Below are 11,317 nucleotides of genomic sequence, written 5' to 3'. Positions count from 1 at the left end.
AAGTGAGGGCAACTGTGCGCCTCAGTTTCCTTATTTGTAAGATGTGTGTTGGACTAGAGGATCCCTAAAGCCTCATCTCTCTGACTGAACACAACTCTTGAGTCAATGAATTTTGTTAGAAGCTTAAACTCATATGAAACATATTTCAAATACCCAAGAAAATGTCGGCCTGAGTTTGTTACATATCACCTTTTCCACACTAACTACATTTTGTGGACTAGGATTTCATTATCACACTATCTAGACCTCCATCTAAGTCTTAGGGGGTAAGCTGAGGCCCCCAGAGGTTAAATGACTGGCAAGGAGCGCAGGGCACTACAGGTGAGGGTCTGGGATTTGAGAGGAGCTCTGGGACTCCAAGCCTAGCCTTTTCTCCTCTACCCCTGCGTCTCTCCTCAGTCGGAGTTGCGTAACTGTGTGCATGCACAAGTGCCAGGTGCTAATGCATGCACAAGTTTCGGATAGAAGGCCCTCATCAGACACGTTCCTTGGCTTGCATACAAGCTGGAGCCTCTGCATACCGCCTGGGCGTGAAACCGCTCGCTACCCCACTTCCCCGCCGCCCCTCCCCCCAGACAGCGCAGAGCAGAATTAGGCCAGGGCAGACTTCGCGTCGAGGCTGTGGAGATTCGAATGGGACGGTGGGGCGGGCGGGGCAGTGGCGGCAAGCGAGTTGAAGCTTTTCCGAGCGCTGATTGGCTGCTGGCGCCCGTCGCCCGGTGCGATTTGTTGTTTGGACAGGGCACGTGACGCCGCCGGGACGCCGGCACGTGCGGCGGTTTAAGCGCCGGCCGCGTTTGGGCGGGACCGCTCAGTGAGGCGGTGGCAGCCTGTGGTCGCGGGAGGTGAGGAGGTGGCCCAGGAGATGGGACCGGGGACCCCCAGACTGTTCAGCCGGGGCGGACCCCGAGCCTCGCCGCTGCCTCTTACCCCTCTTCGTGGTCGGATGGCAGCAGTGGAGGGAAGGGAAAGAGGGAAGGCCGGGGTGGGGACCCCTCATTTCCCGGCCTCGAGTAGGTGCCCGCGGGAGGCCTGCGGGCCCAGGCCTCGCCGCCTGGGGGACCTGGGTGAGCCCGGGGCGGCGCCAGTGCCCGCTCTCGGGGACTGAGGGGATGGGGACGGGAGGGGCGGGTTCCCTTGTGTCACCCATCGGGTCCCCCTTCCGTCCCCCCACCCCCACCCCAAACCCTCTTTTTCCTAGTAGCAAGGGGCCCAAGCTCTCCTCAGGAAGGAAACTCGGAGTCTCCCAGAAAGGAGCCCTAGAGTCTCCCGCCGTTCCCCCTCTCATCTCCCCCACCCCCCTTTAGTTCGGGATTCTTAAGGGGATTGCAGTTATTTCCCTTGGAAAGGGTGAGCCTGTAGTCCAGGAGGTGGGGGTGGGGTGAATTTGAGTTTTAGATGAACCGAGCGCCCCTTGTAGGGACTATTGCTGTATTATTGCAAAATATCGGTAGATATTTTAAGGTGTTAAAATGAGTTAATCTAGTAATTTTTAAATTATGTTTTTGAAGTTGGGGTTTTGTAATCACTATGTTTATAGTTCTGTGGTCAGATATACATAGTTGTATTTTTGTTTAAGTAGAACTCGTGGCCAACATGGGAGATGAAGATTGGGACACAGAAATCCTCAAACCTCACATACCGTCTTTTGTCCCTGTATTTGACAAGGTGCCGTGCTTAAAATTCATTATCTCTGTTAAAATAGTGCACTGGGGAGTTTGAAATCATGTAGTTTTAGTTGGCCTTAAAACTTGTTTTGGAGTGATAACTGGACAACCTTATTGGGAATGAGAAAATAACAACCTTTAAAAAAACAACAAAATATCCTAAAGTGATAAAGCCACTGTATTCCCATAAATATTTTAATTTTTTTAACAAGCAATTTAATACATTATACAGGTTTTGAAATGGTAAGTAGATTTAGAGTCACATTTGGTCACTTGGCATAGGAACAACTGAAAATGACTATTTCTTTTGTGGAAATCAGTTCTCTGTTGTGTTTCAGTCTGACTTTTGTTGAGCATAGTTTTTGTCTGAAACAAAAATTGAGAAAGGTTAATTAATAAAAAAGATCTTTGTACAGTCTTCATTAAATATTGGGTTTCCTTAAAGAGAATTTTAAAATTACAATTAAGTTATGTGATATTTGGTTTCTGTTTTATATGAGAATTGTTTTATTTAGAAGAAAATATACCTTTTCTGCTTGTGGCAAGGCAGCTTTTCCCTTGGTAAAATAAGTTTACTTAATTAGGAAGGTTAATACAAAGATGTAATTCTATAGAGGGAGCTCTGACTCCTTATTGGCTGTGTGACTGAACAAGAATTTAGGTGTTGTGATAGCTAATCCAGTACTAGTCCTACTATCCCATACTATGTTTGAACCATAGAATCTGTTCACTTTTCTCCTTGAATTTTTAGGACAACCTCATATTTTCAAAATAATATTTTGCAATTGATTTGGGAGCAAAAACATTTTGCTTACCTTTTGTCGAATTTCAGATCTGAGGGGATCTTTGCAGTAATTAAAAAAAACCAACACATTATTACTACCATGGCCAACTGGTGTAGTACTTTGTCTGAAATTCAGTAAGGGACTATGTTTAAGATTAGCCCTTTGGATGTACTTGATTTTGGTAGTTGCAGGTCCTGATTATAATTTAAAGTGAACAATTAAGTTTAATCTATTTTCTTTTTGTAGGATACCTTTTCTTCAGGAGCAAATGGAGATGCTTTTAATAGGGCTTCAGATTCATCAGGTATGTGAATCCCATCTAGGAAACCTGTATTAGGTAGAATAGTCTGAAATTTTTTTTGGACTCAGTCTGAATTTATCTTGATTTGGATCATGTTTGGCTTCTTAGTCAAAGCCATAGGGTTCCTATTGAAAGTAGGGTACAGAATTCGGAACTTGGGGTGTTGAAAGTCCTAAAAGATAGTGACTTCTGAAGAAGAGAACCACCTAAGCCACAGAGTAATTGTTGGACCTGTCGGGCAGTTAAAACACTAATCTCAAGGGTTTCTCATCAGGAGACAGGGTTGTTGACAAGTTAACCCAAATCCTCCCTTTGATAACACATTGGTTGTTAGAGCCTTGGCGCATCACTTAACTCAGGGCCTGAGGTAATTCTTTTAAGACTAAGTGACAGAACAGTTGCTAATTGGTCTTGGTATTGGAAGTTTTCTCATTGTGAGCTTTTTACACTGATGAAATCACAACTGTTAACCAAAAATAGCCCCAACTAGAAAATGCTGTTTCCTTATGTAAAGAAGGTATATTTACAGAATAATGTGATTGAATTAACTAGCTTGTTCTTTTTATGGTCATAATTCACTTGATGTATCTTTTCAACTAGTTTTTAACTAGTCCTTCAGTGGAATACATTCAGTTCTGGCCACCATGTTTTAGGAAGGCCAGTGATAAAATAGAATATGTCTAGAATGGTTAAGGAACTTGAAACTGTCTTGTAAAGATTCATTGGGGCAGCTAGGTGGCGCAGTGGATAGAGCATCAGCCCTGGATTCAGGAGGACCTGAGTCCAAATCTGGCCTCAGACACTTAACACTTACTAGCTGTGTGACCCTGGGCAAGTCACTTAACCCCAATTGTCCCGCAAAAAAAAATAGAAGAAAAAAGATTCATTGAAGTGTTTGGGGATGCTTACCTTGTATGAGAAGATTAGTGAGTTGAAGATAGTGTTCTTTAAAATATGTGAAGAGTTCTCAAGAATAATGGATTAAAGATTGCTTGGTGAGAGAAAAAAAGAGAAAAGATTGCTTAGGACAAATAGGAACAATGGGTGGGAATTGCAGAGAATTTTCAGCTCTTTGTAAGGAGACACTTGTTGATATAACTGTTCAAAAATAGAATAAACTACCATAAGAAATGAATTTACCATCACTAGAAGTCTTTAAGTAGAGCCTGGGTAACTACTTATAGAAGAAATACATTACAAATTGAGTGGATTTGAAATAAGATTTATATTCAAAGGCTGGCTCTGCTACTTAAAACCTTCCTGGACCTTTTTCCTCATAGGTGAGGAAATTGAATTTCATCACTTTTAATGTCTCTTCTACCTCTACATTTATGATCTCTTTAATTTTCCCCTCCCCTTAATGATATTCTCATTATACTGAAAATTTTAAAAGCATTTTCTTGTTATATCTTCTTTTCCTCGTGAGTCCTGGACTTATATTATGCTTCTGTGTTCTTTTTTTCTTCCAATTCTAGCAAAACATAATCTCAAGTGCAAAGGATTATTAACATTTAAAATTTTTTTGTATCCCCATAGTAGATGCTTAATAAATGTGTGAATAAATGATTCTTGCTAATTTTTTTTTTTGTATTATGAAAGTAGCTCCAGCTCTGTTGTCAACTTAGAAGTCTGATCACTGCCTCTCTAGGCATCAGTTTTCTAAAAACATGCTTTTTCAGGTTTTAGCAAAAAAAGAGTATTCACTAAAATACTAGGCACTTAATATTTATTAACTTACTAATTACCAATGTTTTAATATTTCAAGTATGATTATAGAATAACATTTAATATAAGTATGAATACTTAGGTATGTTTTATTGCTTACTTTATTAAATCTGGACCATTAACAATAACTTCCTAGTTGAATCCAACTCTGGGCCTGTGTCCAATGTTGATTAAAAAAACCCCCAATTCATTCTGAACCAATTTTTAGTCCATTGCCTTAGTTATAATAATAACTGATGTCTATAGTGCTTTTCCAACCTCCAGCTACAGTTTCCTGTTCATTCCTCCTTAGTTATTTGGAAGGCCAAAATGGCATTTCTAGCCTCAAAGGTGCAAAGCTGTTTCCTCCTTTGTCCTGGTTGAAGAAAAGCAAGAAGAGTGTGGGGAAGGGGAAAGACAGGTGGAGGAATCCCTAAACCCAAGTAATAGGTCTGAAGACCCAGGGCTTTTTTTGTAGTAAAATGTTCAGTGTCATGTGACAAAGAAAATTGTATCATGAGCAAAAAAAGTTTTAAAATGGTTCCTTCACAACACTTCTGTAAGGTAGGTAGTATAAGTATTTTTGTTTTGCAGAGGAAGAAAATGAGATTAAGATGTTAATAATATCAGTTTACATTTATATAATAATCAGATGATTACCCCAAAATCAAACAGCTAAGGAATGGCAAGTGTTTGGGACTTGCCTGTGTTTTCTGAAGAAATCAGAAGTGCTTTCTGCTGCCTTCTGGTGCTTTTAAAGTGCCTCTGAAGCTTATGGGTTTCAGAATAGTTTAGTAATGTTTTTTTGGCACACCTTGGTGTTTGTGTTTGATACTCTCCCATTTTACTATCTCAAGGGAAAAGCCACATTTGTACTTGTAATTATTATCCTTTTTTCCCCTCTTAACTTGTCACAAAATCAGAGCTAAACATAAACAACCTTGCCAGAGTATTTCCTGGTGCTCAGTCAAAAACTGGTATTGGTTTCTTTTCAATCATAAGACTTTTTTCCCTTCTTTTGAAACTGGTATAAATACTAATAATATGATAATATAAATACTAATTTGAATAAATACCTTAAGAGCACAGATTATGAAATCCTTGAGTAAGCTTATTTGTATTCTTTTTTTTTCTTTTGGACATCTAAAATACATTTTAAAACAAAGCTCTGTTTAAATTGAGTACATTATCCACAATCTGAAATTCATCTATTCATGAGCAAATAAGTTATTAGACTTTGTTTCCTCATTAGAAATAATTGGGATAATTCTTAAACTGCTTCTCCCCCCCTTCACAGGGTTGCGAAGAAATTGCTTAGCCGATCTCCTTCCTCCATTTTAGATTTTAATCTTCTATGGCATATAAAAGGGTTGATATGGTTGTAAGAATCTGAAGTCTTTCATATGTTTCTGTCTTTTGTTCCCATGTGTAGTTTTCATTTATATAAAATGTTTTCACAACTCGGGTAGTAAAAATAATATTCCTGATATATATATATGTATATATGAAGAAATTGATAACTTGAGTTAAGTGACTTATCCAGCATTATTTGAACCTAGAGTTCTTTTAACTTAAAGGCCTGTCCTTGTTGCATTACATCATGTGCTTATATTTGAATCCTCCTTGTATTCATAGGTAATATTTGAAATTTACCTATTTTTGCCAACTACTATTAGAGTGGTGCCTGTTTATAAGGGCCAGAAACCAGTAAGACTTTTGTTTCTTATCCCTAAGCTAAAAGGCATTAAACCATATGAACTCTGAAAGACCTAAGATAAAGGTTAAAAAAAGGTCTTAATGTTGAGAGGAGAAAAAAGAAAACTAACAAAATACATAAGGGAAGAGGGCACATTGGGAAATGCTTTGGTACCTTTACCAGTGGACTGAAGGTTGTGTGCCATAAGGGAGTTTTTGACTTAAGTACTGAGGAACATTTACCTCAGCAATTTGCATATGTTCAGTCTTTTAAAAATCAGATCACTTATGATGCTGATATTTCATACTTTTTGCTTTCATTTTGTTTTGAGGTAGGTTTTTTGTTCTGAAAATATACAACCATACATAATATGCTTTAGTTGATACGGTGCCTGTTAAATCTATCTTCTAAAACTGAATGGAGTTTTAGCTTTAGCAAAATCTGTATTCATATGCATTATTCTGATAATTATAATCTGGGTAATTATTAAATAAGGGAGCCAGTCTTTTCAAGCAAAAGAAAACATTTCTAGCTTATATTTAGAAAGCCAGAAATTGCTCTTTTGGCCATGGTAAATTTTGTTTGGTTGGTTTTTTTTTTTTGGTTTTTGGTTTTTTTTAGGCAACGGGGGTTAAGTGACTTGCCTTGGGTCACACAGCTAGTAAATGTCAAGTGTCTGAGGCCGGATTTGAACTCAGGTACTCCTGAGTCCAGGGCCGGTGCTTTAACCACTGCGCCATCTAGCTGCCCCGTAAATTTTGAATCTAATTGAGTTTGAGGGTTTAACACTAAATTGGATACTATATCAAATTCAATATAAGAGCTCAAGGAACTAAATTGTAAAAAATATCTTTAAAGATTTCTTCCTGGCGCTATCCAGTTTTGTTTGATCAGGTAAGCTATATTTAAAATCTCTTATCAGTTTGCCATAAATCATCATTTATTGGACTAATGAGACCTGGAGGATGGTCTTTGCAAAGGCGTGAATATGGGAGATGAAATATTATGAGGAACAGATATATAAGTATTTACTTTCTACTTTTTAATGAATGTTTGTAACACATGATCTAAAATAAAATTATACTTTCATTTTGTTTTAAATATAAATTTATAAAGTCATATTACGTACTTATTTGCTGCTTGTGCTGTGTAGAGAATTGAATGAACCTGGGCCTTGACCTCTAGGAGTTTGTGATCTAAGCTAGTTTTATTTCTTATCGGTAGAAATACATTGAAGTTACATAGCTCTGATTGTATAGATTGGACAAATATTTAGTAAGTGTCTACTGTGTTCAAGGCATTTTGCCAGCTGCAAAGTATTTAAAGATAATCCAGGAAAAAGTTTCTTGTAATTTTGGAATTTAATTCCTACTTGGGCAAATAAGGCATTTATAGAGATAGGTAAATAACTGGGGAGAATAGGGAAAGCCCTCCTTTAAGACATAGCATCTGAGTTGAGCCTTTAAGTAGCCTTTCTAAGAAGCTGAGATGTGAAGGAATGACATTCCAGGTAGGTGGGACAGTCTTGTGATAGAATTCTGAATTCTGGGGAACAGCAAGCAGTCCAGTTTGGCTGTAATGCAGTGTATGAAAGGAGTAGTGTAAGAAAAGTATGGAAAGATAGATAAAGAGACTCATTGTGAAGACTTTCAATTTTAGAACTAAGTGGAGGAATTAGTTTGTCCTAGAGGCAAGCCATGGAAGATTTTTGAGCTTGTAAATGACATAAGACTTACGCTTTAGAAAAATTATTTGGGCAGCTATGTAGAAAGCTACATTAGAGAAAAGACTGTAAGCTGGACCTTCTATTTAAAGGCTCTTGTTATCAACAGTCTGAGTTGATGAGACCCTGAACAAGTATGGTGGTTATTTGAGTGAAGAGAAGGAGTTTGAAAGCTAGTGTGGAGATCTAATCCATAAGACTTGTTTGGCAAGAGGGGGAGAGTCAGGGATGACTGTAGAACTGACTGGAAGGATGATATACAGAAAGGATGGATTTGGGGAAGAAGATAAATACTGTTTTGCACTTGATGAATTTAGGGAGTGGGTCAGTCTATCAAATAAAAGTAAAAGGACTGCTTAATAGTAGTGGGCCGAGTTGAAAATAACATAAATTTGTAGTGAACTCAGTGGCATGATTGTGTGATTTCCTTTGGATATATTTAGCAGCATGGTGGAAGGAGAGAAGATACAGAGTGTTAGAGTTTGTTAAGGTGTGAGTGGTATTTAGGACAAATGCATAAGGGACTCAAGTGAAGAAGACAATGAGGGGTTGAACTGGTTAATGATAGAGTAAATTATAAGTAGTAGAAAGTGAGGTCAGCGGGGATGGATAGTGTGACCTGATATTACAGTAGTATGAAGACTAAGTTTAGGAAAGAAGGGATCAAATATAAATGCCCCTGTCATTTAAAATCCTTCATAACCTGGCCTCAACCTGCCTTTTGAGCTTTATTCACTACTTCCTTTTATGCATTCTGTATCTGCTCAAACTGCCTTCTTGCTGTCATTTTAAACATGACACTCCCATCTCTTGATCTTGTGCTTTTGTACTGGCATTTCCTGGAATATTCTTTCTGATAAAATGTAAGCTCATCCCCTTTACTGTGCTAAATAATATATATGACAATAGAAAGGAAATTTGATTTAAAGCCCCCCCATAATTTTCTTATGTAATTTTTGAAATCTTGTCTGAGGGCATTTCTGTGGTTATAAATATGTTACATAGCCAATTTAATTTTGGGTACTCAATAACTTTTTACTATTAGGTAGTACCTTCTAAATATTAATTGGTACTTTAAAACATTTAAAAAAATTATTGAAATAAGTATACATATATATTACATATATATGTAATGGAATATTTTGATTTTTTTTCCTAAATTTACTTCAAATGTGAATTGCTTTAGAAATCAATGATGTACCTACCCGAAGAGATCAGTTCATGAGAAGTGGATTTGCTTCTGGACGGAGTTTGGGAAACCGAGGTATGTGTCAGATATTTGCATGGCTGTTGAACAGGTAGGTAGTAGAGGCAGTGATAGTAGGTTGCTTTGTTGTTTTTGTTCTTTTCTTTGGTGTGGGGGACTTTATTTTTTGTTGATGATAAATTCACTCTATATTATAGGTTTTTTTGCATAATTACTGTTTTTTAGTCAAAGGAAACTGTTAATAAAGTTACTAAATGTTTAGTGGAAGACGTACTAGAAAAGGTCTAGATGCCTACCTTCCTATCTCACAGGGTTGTTGTGAGGATAAAATGAGTTAATGAAAGTGAAAATATTTCATAAGCTACAAATTGCTACGTAAATATGAAGTGATGTTATTTTTTCCACTTTATAAGATATATTTGCCTAAGGATTTATTTCTTTTTGCTGTGCGTGTTATCATGATTGGTATTTTCAAACCATTAGTTTTTCATTTTTCTTGAACTTAGGAATTTATCTTAAATGCCCCAACTGAGAATATTAGGTTTGTGTTATTTAAAGAAAGAATATTGTATTTACCCTAGACTATGTTGAAGTGATTTCTGTTTAGTACCCAGAAAGTATTTTTCCTAAGTTAAGAATTTTTATTTAGTCTTTTTGTAACAGTGATTGCTTTGACAGAAAGTGGACTGAACAAAATATTATGCTATTTTATAATCGTAAGTATTAAGGAAAAATTTTTGATATAAAGAAACATCAGACACTTCAAATATAATTTTATTTTAAAATATTTTAAAAGAGAATAAAGGGGCAGCTAGGTGGCGCAGTGGATAGAGTACTGGCCCTGGATTCAGGAGGACATGAGTTCAAATCCGGCCTCAGACACTTTACACACTTACTAGCTGTGTGACCCTGGGCAAGTCACTTAACCCCAATTGCCTCACCAAAAAAAAAAAAGAGAGAGAGAATAAAAAAGTAAATGCTGTTATGATGACATGAAAGGCAATGGGAACACTTAATATCCCTAACATTTTTTGTCATTTATTGTGGAACAGTTGATATGTGTTATAATTGGTGTGTGGTTTGAAATGCTTTCTACTTATATAAAGGCTTTTTAGAGAATTCTTACATTTTTGGAAACCTAAGATTGTGTACCTTTTTCTATGACATTTCAAAGAATTGGAGAGTTTTGTAGAGGCACAGTCAAACAAGTATGAAGTTATGGTTTTTTGGGGGGTATTTAAAAAAAAACTAGTCCCCAGACTAATAGAGGAAATAATAATTCACTCTTTTTTTTTTTTTTTACGGGGCAATGGGGTTAAGTGACTTGCCCAGGGTCACACAGCTAGTAAGTGTCAAGTGTCTGAGGCCGGATTTGAACTCAGGAACTCCTGAATCCAGGGCCGGTGCTTTATCCACTGCACCACCTAGCCGCCCCAATTCACTCTTTAAAAAAAAAAATTCACTCTTTAGTTTTTCCATCAAAATTATCACAGGTGTAAAATTTTAAAATAAAGCACAGCAAGCAAAAACATTGATTCCTACATCCGTAAACTTACTAAAGTTATATTCCACCCTTCCTGTTCTCCCCCAAGGAGTAGGCGTAATAAATAATATTTTGGTAATACAGCTGAGGGAATTGCTAGCATGAATTTTGTAAAGTTGCAAAATATTTATATAGAAAAAGAAAATGTACAACTGAAAATTTGCCCAGCTCAGAATGAGCTGAATTAATCATAGCTTCCTAATGTAAATAAGGGAATATTGATCAATGAAGATTCAAATAGATATGCCTTTTAAAAGAAAGCTTTTTTCGGGTGTCCTAGGGTGAATAATGTAATTAAACTTCTGGTCAATGCCATTTACTCCTATATTTTAGAATTATAGGATTACAAAGTTAGAAATAACAGAATCAGAATATTGAGGGGCCTACCCATACTTGATAGCCTCTGCAACGTCTTTTGCTTAATTAGTATCTTTCAGAAAGACAAATACTTGTCTGATTCTTGTATCTTTTGCTTGACTTTATTTATTTATTTATTTTGTGAGGCAGTTGGGGTTAAGTGACTGGCCCAGGGTCACACAGCTAGTGTTAAGTGTCTGAGGCTGGATTTGAACTCAGGTCTTCCTGAATCCAGGGCCAGTGCTTTATCCACTGTGCCACCTAGCTGCCCCTGCTTCACTTTATAAAGAAATTTATGTAAAAGGTGCTAGGACCTAGGTTTAAGTCCTAATTT

General features: G+C 37.3%; 1 protein-coding gene across 6 annotated transcripts in view; it reads left to right on the top strand.

Annotated features, from left to right (window-relative positions):
• The first annotated feature begins 1,582 nt into the window (after positions 1-1,582).
• DDX4 (DEAD-box helicase 4) overlaps positions 1,583-11,317 on the top strand; it is a 68,499-nt gene continuing 58,764 nt past the window's right edge. For 3 of the 6 annotated variants that reach the window (XM_043977503.1, XM_043977501.1, XM_043977504.1), the window contains exons 1-3: positions 1,597-1,668; positions 2,699-2,756; positions 9,063-9,140. In XM_043977503.1, the coding sequence (XP_043833438.1) occupies positions 1,597-1,668; positions 2,699-2,756; positions 9,063-9,140 (208 nt within the window). Of the gene's footprint in view, positions 1,669-2,698; positions 2,761-9,062; positions 9,145-11,317 lie in introns of all 6 variants that reach the window. The other 3 variants (XM_043977498.1, XM_043977499.1, XM_043977502.1) reach the window with 3 other exon arrangements.

This window comes from Dromiciops gliroides, chromosome 1 (assembly GCF_019393635.1).
Source record: "Dromiciops gliroides isolate mDroGli1 chromosome 1, mDroGli1.pri, whole genome shotgun sequence".
Classification (NCBI taxonomy): domain Eukaryota; kingdom Metazoa; phylum Chordata; class Mammalia; order Microbiotheria; family Microbiotheriidae; genus Dromiciops; species Dromiciops gliroides.
The sequence above is the reverse complement of the archived record's forward strand: the minus strand, read 5'-3'. Positions and strand labels throughout refer to the sequence as shown.